General features: G+C 39.7%; 1 protein-coding gene and 1 long non-coding RNA gene across 2 annotated transcripts in view; both read left to right on the forward strand.

The window, feature by feature from the left end:
- The first annotated feature begins 11,048 nt into the window (after window positions 1-11,048).
- LOC308283691 lies at window positions 11,049-15,607 on the forward strand. Its single transcript, XR_013961955.1, has 7 exons — window positions 11,049-11,239; window positions 11,978-12,470; window positions 13,082-13,155; window positions 13,260-13,368; window positions 13,966-14,041; window positions 14,645-14,721; window positions 15,005-15,607. It is a non-coding gene; the product is annotated as an uncharacterized lncRNA (long non-coding RNA).
- Window positions 15,608-20,429: 4,822 nt separating this feature from the next.
- The window catches only part of LOC308284096 (uncharacterized protein), a gene marked incomplete at both ends in the record, with an annotated part of 29,306 nt that continues 24,578 nt past the window's right edge, over window positions 20,430-25,157 (forward strand). Inside the window, 6 exons of the mRNA XM_080724635.1 lie at window positions 20,430-20,536; window positions 21,302-21,410; window positions 21,627-21,808; window positions 23,307-23,411; window positions 24,454-24,562; window positions 24,894-25,071. Of these exons, the coding sequence (XP_080580761.1) occupies window positions 20,430-20,536; window positions 21,302-21,410; window positions 21,627-21,808; window positions 23,307-23,411; window positions 24,454-24,562; window positions 24,894-25,071 (790 nt within the window). The remainder of the gene's footprint in view (window positions 20,537-21,301; window positions 21,411-21,626; window positions 21,809-23,306; window positions 23,412-24,453; window positions 24,563-24,893; window positions 25,072-25,157) is intronic.

The raw sequence follows: 25,157 nt of genomic DNA on the forward strand, positions 1-25,157 counted from the left end.
CTGTCCCATTTCCCATATTACCTCCCGATTGGCTACGATTTACTTCTAAAGTTTGTGTATGCGACGTGACTGTCGCTTATCTCCCCATTAGGGAGTCTTACTGGTAATAATAACAATAATAATCTTATCTCCCACAGGTTACGAGGTGGTAACTGGATAAGTAACACAAATAACATTACGAACTGGGATGCTCTAACGTATGTGAACCTCAAGACCAGATCTGACACTGGGAAAGCCAACAGGTCTCCTCAGACCACCATCATACCTTCACTACGGTAACATAATATACTTACTGTTGTTTTGTTCTTATTCACTAATAAGAGACCACACCTCTGCTCAGGTTAACAGCGTTTATTGAACAAGTGAGATGTATGCATGCAAGACTGCGAGTGTGTGTGTGTGTGCGTTGCTGAGGAGCCCGAGGCTCAGGATGGGGAAGCAGCCTCGGGAGCGAGACGACCCGGTTTGCTCGGTCCGTGAGCCAACTGTCATCTCTGCTCCTGCACTGCCCACCTCGATGCTCCTAGGAAATAGGGAAACGAAAGTTAGTGTGATGAAACGAGAAACGAAGTTAGCATGGCAAAGCGATTCGAATGAAGGTGGTGACTGGGGAGGGGGTGGGGGGATTTGCGTTCTACGTGAGCAGAGTCAAACAGGTAAGTGACATGATCTGAGGTGTATTTATACTGTGTGATTGCTGTGCGATTGGCCGATAGGGAGAACACGGGTGTAGTTAATAAGGTGATAAGGAACGTGAGTGGCTGCGGAGAGCAGAGGCTATGTGGATGGCTGAGCGAGTGGTGACGGAGATCGCAGTGGGTGGTCTCCACTCCTGAACTTGCGTTGGGCACAAGTGCACAACTACATTAGTTATTACTCATTATGTAGCAGAAAGGCTGATGACCATTATAGGGTAATATCTCCTCTGGACAAAGGGAGAATTTCCCTTTAGGCTAATGGTTAAGATGTTGACTTCCCACGTGGGAAACCAGGGTTCATATCCTGGGGGTTTTACAATTAGCTGGAGCTGCTTCATACAATAAATACTGTGACACACACATGATGGTTTTACTGGGACATTTAATGGTTCAGAGGCGTAATTTTATATTTTTTAAATACTAATATGTAGACTCTACTATTCAAATTAACTAAAGCACAATGTAAATTCAGTTTTAGGATCAAATATGTTCGTAATACTATTATTATACGAGATACTTCAACAAACAAACAAATTATATAATTAAGTGTGCCTGCCATGCAACGCAATGGCAAAACACTTATTGTAATCCGCCATACTTAATTATTAATTAATTAAGTCCATAGTTTCGCCACAAATTTCTGCACGTAATAACTGCCGCACAATTTACGCCACCCACGCAATATATACATCAAAACGTGCGGCTCGGCCGGGAATAGGTTGCTATTACTTTTCTTTCCGATCCGCGTTACCATTGCGACGTAATTCGCAAAAAACGACGCCCAAAAACCCCATTGACTTAGAATGGGGGAAACTTCGGCACGTAATAACTGCCGCACGATTTACGCCACCCCCGCAATATATACATCAAAATGTGCGGCTCGGCCGGGAATGGTGTGCTATTACTTTTCTTTCCGATCCGCTTTACGATTGCGATGTAATTCGCAAAAAACAACGCCCAAAAACTCCATTGACTTTGAATGGGGGACTCCGAAAAAAACCCAGAAACTTTGGCGCCACATAACTCTGCCATATTTTTGCCTAGCAACGTCATTTAAAATGTAAAATGCTCACACAACTTTGGTCTTTTTCCGACCAATAGGGATGAGCTGGAATTGATTAAGCCTCGCCCCCTCTTTAACAGGAAGTGCCCTTCACCAAACAGGAAGTGCCTCTATAACTCATGAACCGTTTGTCGTACAGACTTGCGGCTGGTGTCATACCTTTTCTTTTTTTCTCAATTTTTTTTTTCTCAATTTTTTTTTTTCTTAATTTTTTTTTTTCTCAATTTTTTTTTCTCAATTTTTTTTTTCTCAAAAATTTTTTTTTCTCAAAATTTTTTTTTCTCAAAATTTTTTTTCTCAAATTTTTTTTCTAAAAATTTTTTTTTCTCAAAAATTTTTTTTTCTCAATTTTTTTTTCTCAAATTTTTTTTTTCTCAAATTTTTTTTTCTCAAATTTTTTTTCTAAAAATTTTTTTTTCTCAACATTTTTTTCTCAAAAATTTTTTTTTCTCAATTTTTTTTTCTCAACATTTTTTTATCAAATTTTTTTTCTCAACATTTTTTTCTCAAAATTTTTTTTTCTCAATTTTTTTTTTCTCAAATCTTTTTTTCTCAAAATTTTTTTTTCTCAAAATTGTTTTCTCAAAATTATTTTTTTCTCAACATTTTTTTTTCTCACTTTTTTTTCTCAAGATTTTTTTTTCTCACAAATTTTTTTTCAAAATGTCTTTCTCAAAAAAGTTTTTTTCTCAAATTTTTTTTTTCTCACAAAACAATTTTTTCTCAAAAAACTGTCGTTAAAGTGCGACCCGTCATAACGGCCAAAAATGCTCCAAAACGCCACTAATTAGTCGAAATGGCTGACTTCCTGTTTGGTTTCTGATTGGCTGCTGGCCTTGTGACGTGGGTAGAGCTGCGAGGGCCCGGTCATCGCTGCTTGCAGCTTTAATTCATTAATCGTCCATGACCTTAATTGGGGCCTATTTCGCCAAACAGGAAGTGCCCCTCACCAAACAGGAAGTGACCCTTGATCTCGTGAACCGTTTGTCATACAGACACGCGGGTTGCGTCAAATGAAATAACGCTAATGCTAACACCAACCGCTACACAAGGTTGCACAGACTTAGCGAGCTGCAGGCACACTTAAAATTTCTTAGAAATTTTCTCTTCTAGTCTCATTCTGTTTTTCTATCCGTCTCTCTCTGTCTCTCAGAGTTCCTTCTAACTGTGTGAGAAACTTCGACCTGTTAGCATTTGACCCAGATGGAGACCAGGTTCAATGCTATCCTAGTGCTCTTCCTTCTGTTCTCAACATGTCAACCGTGAGTTGAATGCTTTTATTTTGTAAATAAGAAGATGGATTTCACTTTACTGTTGCCAATTAAAATTGTATGATTTCTGATGCTATCACAAATGTATATTAAGTCGATCAGAGAGGCTTATTGTCTGTATCAGCCGAGAACACAGGAGTCTATTCCTGCAATCCACCCCTGGGAGATGGATTGTTGAGGTGGAGCGCCACACCATCAGGTCCTAGTACTTACAGCTCCACTTGCCTCAAACAAACAGTGCTACTCATAAGCTGAGTTGGCGGTGCCTGGAATCGAACCCTTAACCTTGTTCGTGTCCTGTGTCCCTTCTGTGTTCTTTCAGGATTGCACTTTGTCATTTGCTGCGACCAACAGCAGTAATGAGGGTCCCTACGCTGTCCAGTTGGAAATAGTTGACTTTCCCAACCAGAATATCAACCTTACAAGACCTGGAGGATCTCAGCTCATTTACAATACCAGGCAGTATCTCAGCACTATACCTCTACAGTTTGTTGTCAAAGGTACACAGCAAAACCATCAGTTCATATAAAAAATAGACCCTTGCAGGTGTATTTTCTATGGGGTTTCAGCAACTCAACCCGTTAATTGCTAGATAATCTAGACCAATAACCTAACTGTGAAAAGCCATAAAAATGTTTATGTTCCTTCCGTGTGGCCAGTGGAAGGAGCAGTACCCAGCTGTACAGAGGGACAGTATCTACCCAGGTTCCTGCCTCCCACCCCGGCTAACAGAGCACAGCTCTACACCCCTGTTGGTCACACACTGGAAATCACCATCAACACAGAGGCAACAAACTCTACGTGAGTAAAAGACAACAAGATTGAGGCCTCTAGTTTTTAGGACAGTAAACTGGAGCACTGATATGTCATACATTTAAACCTAACCCTGCATGGATAGGTTGCTTTAAATAGACTAAAATAGCAAATCTACAAAGTGAGCATTGGTGTAGAGGGGTTAAAGGTGTGAAAATACAACATATTAATAAAAAAACATAATTAAACAACACTGATTGTCAAACAAATTGATGAAATCTATGAAAAAGTTTAATTTGCAACACAATGTGTTGGACCCCTTCGCTCAGCTAAGGGGTCCTTGGCCTGAAAAACGTTGAAGACTTCTGGCTTACAGTAAAGAAAATATATCCATTAGAATGATTATGTCTGTCTGCACAAGGTTGGTTTGCAAAACTGGTTGTTAGAGTTGATCAAATATGGCATCCTATATTGTGTAGGCTATAGCTTTGATGTACAGATTATAGATTGTTTGAGATTTTTGATTCTATTGATTTATTTTTTCCCTTTCTTTTTTTCTTTTGTTATTCTACTACCTATGACCTATATGTTTTACCCAGCTGGCACACGACGTCCGTTGACGTTGATTTTTGGTTGGATTTAGGTCGCGACGTCAGCTAACCAAAATCCAACGTTGGACCAACGTCAACTTCCAACGTTGTATCAACGTATTAATTTGACGTCAATTGACGTTGATATTTGGTTGGTTTTAGGTTGTGTTGGTAACTGACCAATAACCAACGTCTGTTCAACGTATTATCCCAACGTCATCCTGACGTCGAATACTGACATTCTGTTGTCGGATTTTTGACCAAACCTCAATGTCTGCCCAACGTTATTATGACAACGTCCACACAACGTTGCAGTCTAACATCATCAGACGTTGATATTTGGTTGGTTTTAGGTTGTGTTGGTAACTAACCAATAACCAACGTCTGTTCAACGTATTATCCCAACGTCAGGTTGACGTCGAATACTGACATGCTGTTGTCGGATTTTTGAACAAACCTCAATGTCTGCCCAACGTTATTTTACTAACGTCCACACAACGTTGCAGTCTAACATCATCAGACGTTGACATTTGGTTGGTTTTAGGTTTTGTTGGTAAATAACCAATAACCAACGTCTGTTTAACCTATTATTAACCCAACGTCAGGTTGACGTCGAATACTGACATGCTGTTGTCGGATTTTTGACCAAACCTCAATGTCTGCCCAACGTTATTTTACTAACGCCCACATAACGTTGAAGTCTAACATCATCAGACGTTGATATTTGGTTGGTTTTAGGTTGTATTGGTAACTGACCAATAACCAACGTCTGTTCACGTATTATCCCAACGTCATCTTGATGTCGAATACTGACATTCTGTTGTCGGATTTTTGGACAAACCTCAATGTCTATCCAACGTTATTATGACAACGTCCACACAACGTTGCAGTCTAACATCATTAGACGTAGATATTTGGTTGGTTTTAGGTTGTGTTGGTAACTAACCAATAACCAACATCTGTTCAACGTATTATCCCAACGTCAGGTTGACGTCGAATACTGACATGCTGTTGTCGGATTTTTGACCAAACCTCAATGTCTGCCCAACGTTATTTTACTAACGTCCACACAACGTTGCAGTCTAACATCATCAGACGTTGACATTTGGTTGGTTTTAGGTTGCGTTGGTAACTAACCAATAACCAACGTGTGTTCAACGTGTTTTCCCAACATCAGGCTGATGTTGAATCACTGACATGCTGTTGTCGGATATTTGACTGAACCTCAGTGTCTGTCCAACGTTATTATAATAACGTCTACACAACATTGCAGTCTAACGTCATTAGACGTTGACATTTGGTTGGTTTTAGGTTGTGTTGGTAACTGACCAATAACCAACGTCTGTTCGACTTATTATCCCAGCGTCATCTTGACGTCGAATACTGACATGCTCTTGTCTGATATTTGACCAAACGTCAATGTCTGCCCAATGTTATTATGACAACGTCCACACAACGTTGCAGTCTAACATCATCAGACGTTGATATTTGGTTGGTTTTAGGTTGTGTTGGTAACTGACCAATAACCAACGTCTGTTCGACGTATTATCCCAACGTCAGGTTGACGTTGAATACTCAGATGCTGTTGTCGGTATTAGACCAAACCTCAATGTCTGCCCAACGTTATTTTACTAACGTCCACATAACGTTGAAGTCTAACATCATCAGACGTTGATATTTGGTTGGTTTTAGGTTGTGTTGGTAACTGACCAATAACCAACGTCTGTTCGACTTATTATTCCAGCGTCATCTTGATGTCGAATACTGACATGCTGTTGTCGGATTTTTGACCAAACATCAATGTCTGCCCAATGTTATTATGACAACGTCCACACAACGTTGCAGTCTAACATCATTAGACGTAGATATTTGGTTGGTTTTAGGTTGTGTTGGTAACTAACCAATAACCAACATCTGTTCAACGTATTATCCCAACGTCAGGTTGATGTCGAATACTGACATGCTGTTGTCGGATTTTTGACCAAACCTCAATGTCTGCCCAACGTTATTTTACTAACGTCCACACAACGTTGCAGTCTAACATCATCAGACGTTGACATTTGGTTGGTTTTAGGTTGCGTTGGTAACTAACCAATAACCAACGTCTGTTCAACCTATTATCCCAACATCATGTTGACGTCGAACACTGACATGCCCTTGTCGGATTTTTGACCAAACCTCAATGTCTGCCCAACGTTATTTTACTAACGTCCACATAACGTTGAAGTCTAACATCATTAGACATAGATATTTGGTTGGTTTTAGGTTGTGTTGGTAACTAACGAATAACCAACGTGTGTTCAACGTGTTTTCCCAACATCAGGCTGATGTTGAATCACTGACATGCTGTTGTCGGATATTTGACTGAACCTCAGTGTCTGTCCAACGTTATTTTAATAACGTCTACACAACATTGCAGTCTAACGTCATTAGACGTTGACATTTGGTTGGTTTTAGGTTGTGTTGGTAACTGACCAATAACCAACGTCTGTTCGACTTATTATCCCAGCGTCATCTTGACGTCGAATACTGACATGCTCTTGTCTGATATTTGACCAAACGTCAATGTCTGCCCAATGTTATTATGACAACGTCCACACAACGTTGCAGTCTAACATCATCAGACGTTGATATTTGGTTGGTTTTAGGTTGTGTTGGTAACTGACCAATAACCAACGTCTGTTCGACGTATTATCCCAACGTCAGGTTGACGTTGAATACTCAGATGCTGTTGTCGGTATTAGACCAAACCTCAATGTCTGCCCAACGTTATTTTACTAACGTCCACATAACGTTGAAGTCTAACATCATCAGACGTTGATATTTGGTTGGTTTTAGGTTGTGTTGGTAACTGACCAATAACCAACGTCTGTTCGACTTATTATTCCAGCGTCATCTTGACGTCGAATACTGACATGCTGTTGTCGGATTTTTGACCAAACATCAATGTCTGCCCAATGTTATTATTACAACGTCCACACAACGTTGCAGTCTAACATCATCAGACGCTGATATTTGGTTGGTTTTAGGTTGCGTTGGTAACTAACCAATAACCAATGTCTGTTCAACGTATTATCCCAACGTCATATTGATGTTGAATTCTGACATGCTCTTGTCTGATATTTGACCAAACGTCAATGTCTGCCCAACATTATCATGACAACGTCCACACAACGTTGCAGTCTAACATCATCAGACGTTGATATTTGGTTGGTTTTAGGTTGTGTTGGTAACTGACCAATAACCAACGTCTGTTCGACGTATTATCCCAACTTCAGGTTGACGTTGAATACTCAGATGCTGTTGTCGGTATTAGACCAAACCTCAATGTCTGCCCAACGTTATTTTACTAACGTCCACATAACGTTGAAGTCTAACATCATCGGACGTTGATATTTGGTTGGTTTTAGGTTGTGTTGGTAACTAACCAATAACCAACGTCTGTTCAACGTATAATCCCAACGTCAGGTTGATGTCGAATTCTGACATGCTCTTGTCGGATTTTTGACCAAACCTCAATGTCTGCCCAACGTTATCATGACAACGTCCACACAACGCTGCAGTCTAACATCATTAGACATAAATATTTGGTTGGTTTTAGGTTGTGTTGGTAACTAACCAATAACCAACGTCTGTTCAACGTATAATCCCAACGTCATATTGACGTCGAACACTGACATGCTCTTGTCGGATTTTTGACCAAACCTCAATGTCTGCCCAACGTTATCATGACAACGTCCACACAACGCTGCAGTCTAACATCATTAGACATAGATATTTGGTTGGTTTTAGGTTGTGTTGGTAACTAACCAATAACCAACGTCTGTTCAACGTATAATCCCAACGTCATATTGACGTCGAACAATGACATGCTCTTGTCGGATTTTTGACCAAACCTCAATGTCTGCCCAACGTTATCATGACAACGTCCACACAACGTTGCAGTCTAACATCATTAGACGTAGATATTTGGTTGGTTTTAGGTTGTGTTGGTAACTAACAAATAACCAACGTGTGTTCAACGTGTTTTCCCAATATCAGGCTGATGTTGAATCACTGACATGCTGTTGTCGGATATTCGACCAAACCTCAGTGTCTGCCCAACGGTATTATGACAACGTCCACACAACGTTGAAGTCTAACATCATCAGACGTTGATATTTGGTTGGTTTTAGGTTTTGTTGGTAACTGACCAATAACCAACGTCTGTTCAACGTATTATCCCAACGTCAGGTTGACTGCTTAACTTACAATGCTGTATGCATTGCAAAGGATTATGCTTTGCTGGGGATAAAAACAGAACATCTCTGGTTAAAGACCACATAAAGTATGCAGTTTAAGGGACAGTAAGGTGTCATTACAGTTAGGGACATCTGAATGTTTATGAAATTAAATTAATTTGGATCATAGCATTCATTGGACTATCAGTGTCTCTCTTGAATGTAATGGTAGTTACAGGTAAGCATGAGCATTCAGTTAATCTTGGATGTGAACAAGACCAGTATAACGGGGGAGTTTATTGGCATGGACATAGTGAACAAGGTATCTAGCAAGAATGTCAAAGTTCCTTGATAAGCAACCCCTGAGGACACTAGCCACTTCATTGGTCCAGCGTACCATTACATTGGCTCAACAAAAAACTAAAGATAGGCCGCAACAGTGCCGATTATAAATGAATGTGGGTTGTCCTTAAAGTCCAAGACCATTTCAATTTCAATGTTTTGAATCCTAAATAAGAGCTAGTGTATCTAATCTGAAATGACAGGAACTTAGAGGACAAGTAGGCCTATATTTCTTCAGTGGGGGTATAACAAAATGCATTGTGGCCTAAACTCGGGCGATAAAGAGAGAAAGACAGACAGACAGACAGATAGGCACACCATGATGCTTATCTAACAGTACACAGCAGAATGCTGTGACAATGACCTCTGAATCTTGCCTAGAGTCCATGATTAAAGGCATATCATTCAGCCACAGAAGGGCTTACATAGGCTAGAAATGGCTAACTGTTAATGGAAAGGTCTTGACCTCAGCTGTAATAGGTCATTGTTGAACATCTATGGGACACCATCAAATGGGGTATACCCATTTAAAGATAAAAACAACATATCCCATAATATCTCCTGGCACAGGGATCATCAATGTCTGTACATTGACACATGTGGCGAGACTTGCCTTTGACCATGGTAGATTTTAGATTTTGTTTTTAAATAACAATGTTGTAATTTTGATCATGAGACTAAATTTCTGTCCCAGTCTCCAGGGTTTCTTCAGGATATGTATGACACTATATTCCACTAGTACAGTGGTTCTCAATTTATTTGTATTATTATTATTTTTAAGGACCCATAACTCTGAGAGTGTTTATGGGTCCATTTGGTTCCATACACTCTCAGAGTTACAGACCTGTAATGTTCGATTTGGACCGCATTCAAGGAACTTTGAGGTCCCTCTCAACCTGCTTTGAGAACCACTGTGCTAGTAGACATTTGAGACTGGCTCTTTGTGTGCTACTGGTAACATTATTGTCCACTCCATGGCAAAAATATCATTCAGACAAAAATGTCCACCGCAAGCCAGCCTGGGGTATCCACAGTTTAATACCGCATACTATTAACTATGAAGTTTATCAATGTAAAACATCATAGATGTGACATAGAACAAAGTGTACAAATCAGCCCAACATACACAACCCATTATGGACGGGAACCCCTGTTTTATCCCTCAGGCGTTTTTTTCTGAAAACTTAGGTCAGGCTTTAGAAGGTATCGACCTTATGTCTTAATGGTTTAAAAACAGTAAAGATATATGGAATGGCAACCTGATATTAACTGCATTTGTTCTCGAAGTGGGGTCCTTGAGGGAGTTCCAGGGGGTCCCCTGCTAAATGATAGTTAGGAATGAAATGGACCCTTATGGGTAACTCATAGAGTGTACAAATGGAACCAAAATGGACCCATTAACATTGATTTTACAATAAATTGGGGTCTCAGATAGAAATGCCATAAAATGGAGGTCCGTACTTGTCAAACTGGGGTTCTTGCAATTAAAATAGTTGAGAATCACTGCTTGACTCATCAAAATCTTCTCTAATGGAAATGTTTCTTCTTTGAAATGTTTGAGATCCACTACCATACTGTATTCCTCAATGCTTCAGAAGCTTAATATAAAACTATCCTGCTTGAAATGAGTATAATACAATAAAAACATCATCCTGACGTCAACCTGACGTTGGGATAATACGTTGAACAGACGTTGGTTATTGGTTAGTTACCAACACAACCTAAAACCAACCAAATATCAACGTCTGATGATGTTAGACTTCAACGTTATGTGGATGTTAGTAAAATAATGTTGGGCAGACATTGGTTATACAAGCAAATTATCATCTGTAATTAAATCTGATTAAAACACATTTTAATGCCTATCTTTTGGGATATTATAGTTTGGAGGAAACATATGAAAGATGAAGGGAGCCATCTTTGTAGTTACAGAGAGGAACACAATATATGTGTGTTTATGGAAAGCAGTTTGAAAATCAACTACACTGCCCACAATGCAATTGCAAATGCCTGATTGGCTGTGTGTCATGTGACTGTGATGTGGCCAGCTACCACTGGCTCTGCTGAGAGCACACCCCCACTTTGAATCCAAACAGCCCACAGCAGTTACATTTGTCACCAACAGCAAGCATTGAGAGCTGCTTGTCTAAAAGTGATTTAAGATAAAACTAAACTAAATAAAATCACTGTTGATTGTTGAACAGGAAGATAGGTTGCTGCCAGTCTATTTGTGGGATTAAATCTACATTATGGAGACTTTTTGCACACAGAGAAGGAGTTTTGGAGCAGGGAGATGACACAGGTATGTAAAGCTATTTTAATTGATTGCTTTTGCTTCCAGTACTTTTTACAACTTCACTATTTACAATTCATACTCCAGTGTTTTCAGCCCTTTTCATGTCAAGGACCCCAAAATCCAAAATGACTATTTGGCTGCAGACCCCTTTTAATATGTGACAGGAACCCTCATTCCTGTAAAAAAGTTTCCATTATATAATGTTTCCAAGGTCCATTATTTATTCAGCAGTTAAATAGTGTTATTGTGACAGTAATCATTGCTATTTATATAGTGTTTGTTTAGTAATGTTAGGTTGGTTCCAGCCTTCCAGGTGGTCCCCAGCTAAATGATGGGGAGTTGATAACCAAATGGACCCCTATAGATCTTTTAATTACTGTAAAATCAAACCAAATGTACAAGCTAAATTATTTTTTACACATGATCTGTATTCCTAAATTATTAGGTATGAGACTGAGAGGCTAAATCTCACTAAATGGTGGTCCATGGCTCAAATGCATAATTGACAAACACTGATTTTGTGCCATGGTTCTCAAAGTGGGAGTGGGAGCTAGAAGTGATTAACAGGAGTGTGTGTGTGTGTGTGTGTGTGTGTGTGTGTGTGTGTGTGTGTGTGTGTGTGTGTGTGTGTGTGTGTGTGTGTGTGTGTGTGTGTGTGTGTGTGTGTGTGTGTGTGTTGTGGTACATGGCTCATTTGTAATGTATTTTGTAGTCTTTCAACTTTTGTTTTTCTTCTGTCAACAGAAAATTCCAACGTCGAAAAGAAAACCAGTCTATGCAATATGGTAGGTTAAGTCTCCTCTTACCACCCTTTAGCAAAGTCCTTTTTAATCCAGGAAATCCAGTAGTAATCCACAATAGGAAAATAAAAGGTATCTTCATCCTGTGGTATAATATCCAAGATCCAATATAGAATACAGCATGACTTTTGCATGAGACTTCTCCTTCTCTTCTTACCCTGTACTGCCAAAGCTGCACTTCACAGGTGTTACAAACACGTCTGAATGCCAATCTACTGCAGCCAATCACTGCAGGAACTAGTCAAGTACTAAATAATATACTGTACATGCTCATATTATGCAATGTGTTCTTGTAGATAATTTTGTGTCTAATGCAACATTGTTGTTTGATGGAGTATGATAAAATCTAACCTATTCATTTCCTTTTTCACTCTCTCTCTGTTACATGAGGTGTCTCTGTGGTGGTATGAGGTGATCCTGGGAGCTAAGCCAACCAGGTAATTTACTTAATTAATAATGATTTATTTGAACTGAGAAGCCATTTTACAGCCTCACATTGTGTGTGCTTGTAGATCAGCTATTTTTGTGACTTCGGTCCATTATATCTCCCCTTTAATGATTGAATGATTGCACTCTCCCACAGTAATAAGGAAAAGAAAAAACAACACATGTTGACCATTTTTACACTTTGTTAATTTTAAGCTCAGTGTCAGGGAAGCCCACAATGAGAGTAAATGCCAGCAGAACAATATTGCAAGCCATTTTGGCAAAACCTTGATCGGCGCTACCCACACGTTAGGTTGTGTAGCTCATGCCTCGAATGCCCGATGCTTACAAGCTGTACTTTGTTGTAAAGGTGACGAATCAATGATAAAAAATGATATAAAACAATACAAATTGGTATTATTAAAGGGGAGATAATGGACCGAAGTCAAGTTTCCTTTCTTTTTGTGCTGATTTTATTTCCTTTCTCTCTGTGTCTCAGGTGCCGTACGTTGGGTGGCTGCTTGTTCTTGTGACGCAGTGTCCAGTCCTGTCTTATGTGGAAGCAAACATGTATGAACTAGTCACTAGTCTGTTTTCACTTCTCCCTCTCTCTCTCTCTCAGGTGTCTGCTGTGCTTGTCCCGCCTTTCCTTTGGGATAGACATGGTGGTTTCTACTCTTGGGAGATAACAACCAGGTAGTCTGATCATTGTTTTGTACTAAATAGCCAATCTACAAACTGTTGTGCGATGGAAAATTATAACGCTTTGATTGGGTGTCTAACCTCTCTTTCTCTCTCAGGTGGCGTGACGTGTCTGATAGTCCTTTCGGACCTGGTGCCAGTGGTTGACAGGATAGAGGATGGAGAGAGGAGCAACATCTCTGTGATGACCAAGCTTTTAAGACCTTGGTAGGCTTTATATGAGTCACAGTATAAAGTGCATGTTTCAACATGGAAGAAGAGGAGGTTCGCACACTGTTCCAGAGCTCCGGTAAATAGTTATTATTCTATCCTAATAAACTATTTACTGGAGCTCTGGAACAGTGTGTGAACCTCCTCCTTCCATGGTGTGTATATTATATATTCCTTGGTTCGGCACCTGTAAATCTTTGGAGATGTGCTTGCTTCCCTCTCTGCATGTTTCAACATACAATATGAATTAACCCTTGTGTGATGTGGTTTTCAGTGTCTGCATAATTATTTGTTTAATTATTCTAGGCGATGGCCTGTCTGCATGTTTTCATTTTTTCGCAGCTTAACCACTGGAACCCCCTCTTATGACAATGTCATGATATGTGAAAATTATGTGAAAATAAATAAATACAATTTTGCATGAATGTAGCTTATAGACCTGCTGTTGCTGAGCAGATTTGGTGTAGAGGGTTTAAAAAAGCGGACCACCCTGGGCCACCTGATCAACAAGGGATCAAGAGATTATATGCCATGTTTACAAAAGAACCTTACCCTACTATATTGTTCACAAAAATGTAATATGTTTTTCTTCAGGCTCTTCGGTAACCACATGAAGGGGGAAAAGGAAGGTGGCTTTGGAGAAGACTGATGTATTTTAGAGCAATACAAGGTAACTTCATGTTGACCAAGGACAGACAATTGGCACACACCAATCTGTAAATAATGTAATTGGGCAAAACATGTCCTTCCCTTTGATACAATGGCAAGTGTCTTTGATTTGGTGTCTAACCCAGTGTCTAACCCATTTTTGACTCGGGTCACCTCGCCCCTGTAAATAATATTTTAATCCACAGCACCCTTGAAGTACACTGTAAATATTTTGAATCTTACACCATTGGAGAAATATCAGTTTCCATTAGAACTGACTGAAAATAACTTTATACCACTTTTTAACCACTTGAACCCCAGCATCCCTATTCTGGGAGGAAGGTTCACCAAAAATAGCCGATCTACAAGCTCACAGCGCGTCGTGACATGTTGTGAGCTTGTAGATCTGCTATTTTTGCAGAAGAGAGTTGGCCGTAGATGGAAAAATAACTCCTCACAAATCAGGTCAGTTTTACTTAGTGAACTGATATTGATGTAGTGATATTGATGATCAGATTATTCTGAGACACCCCTGGACTGGCATCAAGGCACCCTAGGGTGCAACAGCACCCACTTTAGGAAACCCTGGTCTAACCTATTTCCTTCTTTCTTCTCTCTCTCTTAGCTGGCGTGATGTGTCTGCTTGGGTCCAGTCGTTGAGAGGATGGAGAGAAGAAGCACCTCTGTGACCAAGCTTTTTAAGTAAGTAAGAAGTAATGCACAGCATAACACAGTATAAGGTTTGGGTGTTCTGTGGTTTTCAGTGTCTTACAATTTAATTCTTCTGGGTGAGGGCCTGCTTAACCAACTGAACTCTTGTTATTTTAAGGTTATGAGGGTGAACATGATGTGAAGTTTTCAAGTTTTTGTATGCATTGTGACCTTGTAGACACACCTGTAAATAATTTAATTTGCAAAACATGACAATGTGGTGGTGTAAGGTTATGACAGCATGTTACATATTTTGTATTCTCTTTTTCTACAGATGCCGTCATGACGTTCAACCCAGAAGGAGAGGACAACCTAAAGCAGCAGAGGCGGGAGACACAGGGGAACTGTCCATTTCAAAAGGGACACTATGGACTGATATAACTTGAATTAGTTCTGGTTGGACCTAAAACCTGGTAGCTCACTGGACATGCAGGCAAGAGGTGGCAGCGGGGGACACAAACGCATGCACTCAGAACTGATTGAACTGACACTGTGAATTCTGGGGGATCTTGGTAGTTCTGTTTGGACCTACAGTTTAATCTGGCAACTCACCGGAATACATTTTTTAAATTATTTTTTGTAGTTGTGAACTCACCGGAATATATTTTTTTAAATAATTTTTGTTGTTGTTGTGAACTCACTGGATTATATTTTTTAATTATTATATTTTTGTTGTGAACACACCGGAATATATTTATTAATAATTTTGTTGTTGTTGTGGGACATATGCAAGTAAAAAGGAAACTGTCTGGAAGTTCTCTCTGAGGTAGGCTGTGCTATTATATCATGTATTTCTTTATTTGTCCAGTGTTAAGGTAAAAAAAAGGTGAACTGTTATGTTCTTTTCTGGATCAAGCTTAAAGTTGTACTATGTAACTTTTTTTATAAAACAAATCTTAAAATTCTCCTAACTATTAAATCACAAAAGTTTTAGAAGATCCGCGCCGTGAATTTCAGCCTGTAAAGCCTTCTCTGTATGTAAACTGAGATCCTTGCCGTGGACCGGATCTCGCGCCAAAATTGCGTCATCACACTACCGGCCAATCACAGCGAGGGTTATACAACTGCCGGCCAATCACAGCGCATCTTGAAGTGGGGTCGCTATGGCAGCCATATTTGTTGTCGCCCGTTTGTACCATCCCTTCTCTAGGTAATTTCGCCTACCAGGCAGGGTGAAGGAGTCCGTATCTCTGGAATTACTGAACGCACAGGAACAAGGGACCCCTTAAAAGATAGATCTCAGCGAGGTGGAGGCAGACGCGGGGGTCTGAAGGTACGAAAAACATCCGAAAGACGCGGACGCGACCGCGGTTTGCTATAGGGCTAATGACCACTAGTTGGGCATCTTACACAGTATGGCTTTAATCAGACCTAGTGACTGCTGTGTGAGCTACCCTCTATTCACTATTCAGTACTTGACACAATTTGGTGTCATACTGTCATATGTCTGGAAGTTGATGTGATGTTAGCGTTGGTTTTCACGCCCTCTGATGTTTTGCATTTCCAACTTTGGTCATTGATGTCAACCTAATGTTGGGTTTTGACAGCAATGCACCTCTTGCTTACATGTCTAACCAACATTGGAGGATGACGTCTTGCCAACGTTGGGTTATGTTCATTTAACCAAATTAGAACTTGTATCCAAATTTGGAGTTGAACCAGTAATCGTCTACATAACATCTGAGATTAACATCAAGATGACGTTGGATTATGTCAGTCCAATTTTATTCAACTAAAATAACTTTTATCCAACGTTAGGAGACCAACCAAAATTCAATGTCAAGATAACATCAGATGCTTACATCAAATCAATGTTTGCCTTATGACGTCAATCCGATTTACTTTTCAACAAAAATACATTGGGAGTCTAACCTTTAATCAATGTCTACATGACATCAGAGATTGACATCAAACCAATGTTGGGTCATGACGTCAATCAAACTTAAAAACCCAACGTTGGGAGTCTAACCTTTAATCAACGTCTACATAACATTAGAGATTGACATCAAACAAATGTTATGTTATGACGTCAATCAAACTTTGATTTTCAACCAAAATACAACCGGTATCCAACGTTGGAAGTCTAACCTTTAATCAACGTCTAAGTAACATCAGTGATTGACATTAAATCAACGTTAGTTTAAGATGTCAAACCAACATCAGGTTATGACATCAAACCAACGTCGGGTTATGTCGTCTAACCAACGTTAGGTTATGACGTCAGACAAACTTTCTTTTTCAACATCCAACGTTGGGAGTCTAACCTTTAATCAACGTTTACGTAACATCAGAGATTAACATTAAATCAACATTAGTTTAAGATGTCAAACCAACATCAGGTTATGACGTCTAACCAACGTTAGGTCATGATGTCAGACAAACTTTCATTCACAACGAAAATACAACTGGTATCCAACGTTGGGAGTCTAACCTTTAATCAATGTCTATATAACATCAGAGATTAACGTTAAATCGACGTTAGTTTAAGATGTCAAACCAACATCAGGTTACGATGTCTAACCAACGTTAGGTTATGACGTCAGACAAACTTTCATTTACAACGAAAATACAACTGGTATCCAACGATGGGAGTCTAACCTTTAATCAACGTCTATGTAACATCAGAGATTAACGTTAAATCGGCGTTAGTTTAAGATGTCAAACCAACATCAGGTTACGACGTCAAAGCAACATCAGGTTCTGACGTCTAACCAACGTTAGGTTAGGACGTCAGACAAACTTTCATTTACAACCAAAATACAACTGGTATCCAACATTGGGAGTCTAACCTTTAATCAACGTCTATGTAACATCAGAGATTAACGTTAAATCGACGTTAGTTTAAGATGTCAAACCAACATCAGGTTACGACGTCAAAGCAACATCAGGTTCTGACGTCTAACCAACGTTAGGTTAGGACGTCAGACAAACTTTCATTTACAACCAAAATACAACTGGTATCCAACGTTGGGAGTCTAACCTTTAATCAACGTCTATGTAACATCAGAGATTAACGTTGAATCGACGTTAGTTTAAGATGTCAAACCAACATCAGGTTACCACGTCAAAGCAACATCAGGTTCTGACGTCTAACCAACGTTAGGTTAGGACTAGGGATGCCCCGATCAGGGTTTTTTTGCTCCCGATCCGATACCGATCAAATATTATTGCTTCCAATTCGATCCCGATCTTTCCCGATCCGATCTTTTGGCAAGGCATTAAGAAAAAAAAATTCTATTCATTCTATCACTTAGTGCAGCACTGAATCAACAAATTAAAAACAAAGCTTATGAGTAGTGTATAGTGATATAGGCCTACTAGTGCAGTGTTTCTCAATCATTGTGCAGCGGACCTTTGGTGTGGCCTTTGAAATTTGGCAGTGAAGTCACGATTTAAGGACTTTTAAAACCTGTTTAATACCTCAAAAAATAAAATAAAATAGACCATTACAGCATCAAAAATAATCAACAAACTATATAAAAACTGGTAAAACATTGGCCATTTTTAAAGTTGAAACAAAATAAGTTAAGAACCAATTAACCAGTCTGCTTTAAAAGTATGCAGTAGCAGCTAGTTCAGTGGTTCTCAACCTTTTCAGGCCGTGACCCCCAAAATAATCATATTTTAACTGGGGACCCCCGACCCTGAAGAGTTGAGGAAGTATATTTTGTATAACACGGTTCTATTGTGAAAATAGCAGATCTACATGCTCACAACGCCTCGCAACGCGAGGCGTTGTGAGCATGTAGATCGGCTATTTTCACAATTTCTGGCTTTAATATTTGACAATTTGGCCAATGTTTAATTTGTCATTTTAGAGGTATTAAAAAGTCCTTAATTTTTCACTTTCGAAATGTGCAGATCCCTCTATACACTTAAACTTTATGTTGATTTGTTTACTGTTGAGAGAGAAAACAATGTTGCACATTAAGTTAATCATCTGGGGACCCCCCCAAAATAATTTGAGGACCCCCCTGGGGGTCCCGACCCACAGGTTGAGAACCACTGAGCTAGTTGACAGTGCAGAGAGACATAATTGCCTTCCTTTGATCCATTAGCAAGGGGCCAATTACTACTTATTGGCATCAGCTGCCAGCTGTACACAGAGTCTGACACAATCACCTTCCCTCTGCAGTGCTCTGTCTGTCTCATTTCTCCAAAAGCCCTTGAATATGATTGAAAATGATTAAGGATTACTGTGATTATGGTAAGCTTACATTTCATATCGCATTCACCTTACCTGTAACTTTCAGTACTCCCAGAAAATATTTTTTTGAAAAAAAAAAATTTTTTTTTTTTTTTTTTTTTCGATTTTTTTCCCCCGATCTCCGATCTTATAAAAACGGCCATATCGGCGGCCGATCCGATCACGTGATCGGGATCGGGCAACCCTAGGTTAGGACGTCAGACAAACTTTCATTTACAACCAAAATCCAATGGTCATCCAACGTTGGAGTACAACGTTGTCCCAACGTTGTACTGACGTCGTGTGCCAGCTGGGTAGATTACTATTTCTATGGGTTAGGGTTAAGGATTAATGCTGCATTCACACTGAGAGAAGCCAAGCTAATGGTTGGCTTGGTAATTCAATGTAATGTCTATGCAAACCAGCTTTTAAAATTTCCATGCTCGAAAAAAAAGCTTGGAAATTTTAAAAGCTGGTTTGCATAGACATTACATTGAATTACCAAGCCAACCATTAGCTTGGCTTCTCTCAGTGTGAATGCAGCATAAGAGTGTGTGCTAAATGCCTGAATTGTAAATTGTAAATTGCATATATGAATCAAGATTCTACTACAATGCCTGTTTCTCTCCTCTAATGTTTTTTCTTTTTTAACATATTTATTGAGTTTTCTTTTTTTTTACAGAGAACATCAAACATATCTTTTTTACAAACATAAAACAAAAACAATCCCGTAACAAAACCACAACACAATATAAAGGAAAACAACAACAACACAATTACAAAAAAAAAACAAAAAAACAATAACAACAATTTACATATTTTCTTTAGACATACAGAGCACACATACCTACAACACCCAGATTCCCATGCCACAAGGCCGTATAATTGGCTGCAGAGGGAAAACGTCTACCCCACTCCCGGTTCCTCCATCAAATGCGAAAGATCGTTGCTCTTGACATAATGAATAAAATTCCCCCATATTTTCTCAAATAACTCTTGTTTGTTTTTGAGAGTGTATGTGATTCTTTCCAAGGGAAGGCACAAAGATAGTTCCCTAAACCACTGAGCGATGCTGGGTTTCCCTGTCTTTTTCCATGAAATGGCGATAACCCTTTTGGCTTGTAGGAACCCAAGGTCCAGAAATGTTATCTCGCAATTAATGTTTTTAATATTTTAGTTTAGTGTTTAGTGTGGCAAAAATCAAGAACCGCAGATAAATATGATCCAGAAGTTTACGTCAATAGCAATAATCTGTTCTTCATTTCAAGTTTCTGATATAGAAAAATAACAGATTGCTGAATGCTGTGATTGTGATTGTGATGCATTCAGCCAAGCCATATACAGTAATACGAATTATTCATGTACCTAATTAATTAATTTAGTTGGTGTTTTGTTGTCCTATGTCCCCAACGTTTCTAAAAGTCTGAAGATCTAAATTAAGGCTTTTGAACCATGTTCACTTCTTTGGTGGTGTTGTAGGGTCTCAGAGCTGCTGTTCAGTGGACCCCACAACATGAACCTGTCTGAATCAGCACAAGGACAGTTCATTCTGAGATGGACGCCACAATCAGAGGATGGAGAACATCACCCTGTCTGCTTTGTCGCTCAGGCCAACAATGGGTCAGCAACCATTTAAATGTAACCTTTTAGACTTAGGGTTATTTTCAATCGGATCGTGTGTTTATCTCACTTGTTGAACACACACATAAAAAGGATATATTCCATTCTGAGATCGCTAAATAGCAAAGAGAGTTTCACCTGCCGATCAAGGAGTTTCAGACAGGATTATCATGATTGTTCCAATTTTAATTTCATGGTTCAGTTTGAATACAATGTCCAAATTATGCAAATTATGATTTTGTGCAATATGTTTAAAATGAACCAACACCAACCTCTGTTGGCACCATCTAGTGGGGTGCAGACCCCTGGTTGGGAAATACTAATTTACACAGGCCTGGCTTGGCAACCCAGCCTGGTGGGGATATGTGCTCCACAGAGCACCGCTTTCTAGAACCATATAAAGTATTGGCTGGATAATAACTAGACCCAAAGAACCGTAATCAAACACAGCTAGGATATTTTGAAATTCAAAGCAATAGTTTAGTATTAGTAAATTAATCAATGTATTAACTACTGTATACGCCATTTAGTTTGTTCTACATTAAGATAGTCAAAACATTAAGATATTACAAAACCCCTGTTTAATATGTATTTGTTTTCTCAGTTCAGCCAAATATCAATCGGAGCTTCGTTGTGTCATTGTCAGTGTCTCAAACGGTGAGTGAAACTATGGTACACCTGTTTACTACTGCATAATCTTTCACTTTCCATCAGTGATGATGATGTTTGAGGAGGCCTAATTATCTTTATGTTCACCACCTGCAGCAACAACAACCACAACCCCGACTGCAATACAACCAACTACATCCAGCCAACACACTTCTATGACAACTGCAGCTACAACCACTCCACTGATTACAACTACTATTACAGCGTATCATGGAGGAGCCCAACAGAACAACTTTTGTGGAACTGTCATGACCTTTGACCCAAAGGACATAAACGCAGATGGATGTATGACGGTAGGTACTGGGCAAGATTATATACTTAATGAAATAAATTAACGTTAAAACAAAAACTAGAATAAAAAGTAAAATAAAAACACTTTATGTAACAGAAATACTTTGATGTCATTACCTCATAATTATAGGTGGTCCTGCACTATAAGACAACCTTCACATCATGCACAGATTCGGACACATGGGAATGTTATGGGGATTGTGGCAATGTGACCCTACTGGAGGTGGACATGGTGCAGAACACCATGGAGTGGTGTCAACGAGAAGGAATCATGACTCGACTGGTTCCCAGCCACGCTTACTTCTGGATGCAGTGAGTGAAGAGGAATTCACTATGACACAACGAAAACAACGAGACTTTAAATACCATTTTCAAGTTTTACACAGTAGGATATTTCATTGGTATCTAAATCTCCAGCCTCTCATGACTTGGCTGAATGAGAGGATCAGGGTTTGTCCATCATGTGGCAAAGCTATGTTGACTGCAACTGTATCTGTAACCATGTACATATTTGTAGGACTACAAATGATGATTTTCTTAACATTTATTATATTGATTATGTTTTTTATAATCAAATTGTTGCTAATTTTTCCAAGCTCATAACGTTGCATGATGTGATGTGATGAGCTTGTAGATGTGCTATTTTCAAAAATATTATAACTAAACAAAAGCTAAAAACCTTTCCCCAAAATCAACTGACCAAAATGGGGATCAGAATCAGAATAAGATACGATAAGAATAAAATTGTTTAATACGTTTAGTACATTAAAGTTGTACTATGTAACTTTTTTTATAAAACAAATCTTAAAATTCTCCTAACTATTAAATCACAAAAGTTTTAGAAGATCCGCGCCGTGAATTTCAGCCTGTAAAGCCTTCTCTATATGTAAACTGAGATCCTTGCCGTGGACCGGATCTCGCGCGAAAATTGCGTCATCACACTACCGGCCAATCACAGCGAGGGTTATACAACTGCCGGCCAATCACAGCACATCTTGAAGTGGGGTCGCTATGGCAGCCATATTTGTTGTCGCCCGTTTGTACCATCCCTTCTCTAGGTAATTTCGCCTACCAGGCAGGGTGAAGGAGTCCGTATCTCTGGAATTACTGAACGCACAGGAACAAGGGACCCCTTAAAAGATAGATCTCAGCGAGGTGGAGGCAGACGCGGGGGTCTGAAGGTACGAAAAACGGACGAAAGACGCGGACGCGACCGCGGTTTGCTATAGGGCTAATGACCACTAGTTGGGCAACTTACACAGTATGGCTTTAACTTTTTTCTATTTTTGTTTCTCAATTGCTTCATCTGACACAGTGTGAGAAGGATTATAACAGAAATATGTTATAAATTGTATTATACAGTCATCTGACACTTTTTATTGTGACAAGTTACTATGAAAAGCTCCACCGGCTGCCTCTCCGTCTGTCCATCACGTCACATTTTTGTCGCTATCTCCGCCACCGTTATCCCTATTGATGCCAAACTTTGCACACACACTCCTTGGATCGCAAATCACAACCTCCGCCCCTCATTTCTCACATGGCCCTCTTCTAGCGCCACCATCAGGCCGATTTTTGCAAAACACATTTCTTTACACAGCTCCTACAGATTTTGCCCTAAAATCACGCAAAGTGGTACACAGTATCTCTAAAGTCATGTCATGAACATGGATCTGTCCCATTTCCCATATTACCTCCCGATTGGCTACGATTTACTTCTAAAGTTTGTGTATGCGACGTGACGGTCGCTTATCTCCCCATTAGGGAGTCTTACTGGTAATAATAACAATAATAATCTTATCTCCCACAGGTTACGAGGTGGTAACTGGATAAGTAACACAAATAACATTACGAACTGGGATGCTCTAACGTATGTGAACCTCAAGACCAGATCTGACACTGGGAAAGCCAACAGGTCTCCTCAGACCACCATCATACCTTCACTACGGTAACATAATATACTTACTGTTGTTTTGTTCTTATTCACTAATAAGAGACCACACCTCTGCTCAGGTTAACAGCGTTTATTGAACAAGTGAGATGTATGCATGCAAGACTGCGAGTGTGTGTGTGTGTGTGTGCGTTGCTGAGGAGCCCGAGGCTCAGGATGGGGAAGCAGCCTCGGGAGCGAGACGACCCGGTTTGCTCGGTCCGTGAGCCAACTGTCATCTCTGCTCCTGCACTGCCCACCTCGATGCTCCTAGGAAATAGGGAAACGAAAGTTAGTGTGATGAAACGAGAAACGAAGTTAGCATGGCAAAGCGATTCGAATGAAGGTGGTGACTGGGGAGGGGGTGGGGGGATTTGCGTTCTACGTGAGCAGAGTCAAACAGGTAAGTGACATGATCTGAGGTGTATTTATACTGTGTGATTGCTGTGCGATTGGCCGATAGGGAGAACACGGGTGTAGTTAATAAGGTGATAAGGAACGTGAGTGGCTGCGGAGAGCAGAGGCTATGTGGATGGCTGAGCGAGTGGTGACGGAGATCGCAGTGGGTGGTCTCCACTCCTGAACTTGCGTTGGGCACAAGTGCACAACTACATTAGTTATTACTCATTATGTAGCAGAAAGGCTGATGACCATTATAGGGTAATATCTCCTCTGGACAAAGGGAGAATTTCCCTTTAGGCTAATGGTTAAGATGTTGACTTCCCACGTGGGAAACCAGGGTTCATATCCTGGGGGTTTTACAATTAGCTGGAGCTGCTTCATACAATAAATACTGTGACACACACATGATGGTTTTACTGGGACATTTAATGGTTCAGAGGCGTAATTTTATATTTTTTAAATACTAATATGTAGACTCTACTATTCAAATTAACTAAAGCACAATGTAAATTCAGTTTTAGGATCAAATATGTTCGTAATACTATTATTATACGAGATACTTCAACAAACAAACAAATTATATAATCTCATTCTGTTTTTCTATCCGTCTCTCTCTGTCTCTCAGAGTTCCTTCTAACTGTGTGAGAAACTTCGACCTGTTAGCATTTGACCCAGATGGAGACCAGGTTCAATGCTATCCTAGTGCTCTTCCTTCTGTTCTCAACATGTCAACCGTGAGTTGAATGCTTTTATTTTGTAAATAAGAAGATGGATTTCACTTTACTGTTGCCAATTAAAATTGTATGATTTCTGATGCTATCACAAATGTATATTAAGTCGATCAGAGAGGCTTATTGTCTGTATCAGCCGAGAACACAGGAGTCTATTCCTGCAATCCACCCCTGGGAGATGGATTGTTGAGGTGGAGCGCCACACCATCAGGTCCTAGTACTTACAGCTCCACTTGCCTCAAACAAACAGTGCTACTCATAAGCTGAGTTGGCGGTGCCTGGAATCGAACCCTTAACCTTGTTCGTGTCCTGTGTCCCTTCTGTGTTCTTTCAGGATTGCACTTTGTCATTTGCTGCGACCAACAGCAGTAATGAGGGTCCCTACGCTGTCCAGTTGGAAATAGTTGACTTTCCCAACCAGAATATCAACCTTACAAGACCTGGAGGATCTCAGCTCATTTACAATACCAGGCAGTATCTCAGCACTATACCTCTACAGTTTGTTGTCAAAGGTACACAGCAAAACCATCAGTTCATATAAAAAATAGACCCTTGCAGGTGTATTTTCTATGGGGTTTCAGCAACTCAACCCGTTAAT

This window comes from Nannobrachium achirus, assembly GCF_963921795.1.
Source record: "Nannobrachium achirus genome assembly, chromosome: 4".
Classification (NCBI taxonomy): domain Eukaryota; kingdom Metazoa; phylum Chordata; class Actinopteri; order Myctophiformes; family Myctophidae; genus Nannobrachium; species Nannobrachium achirus.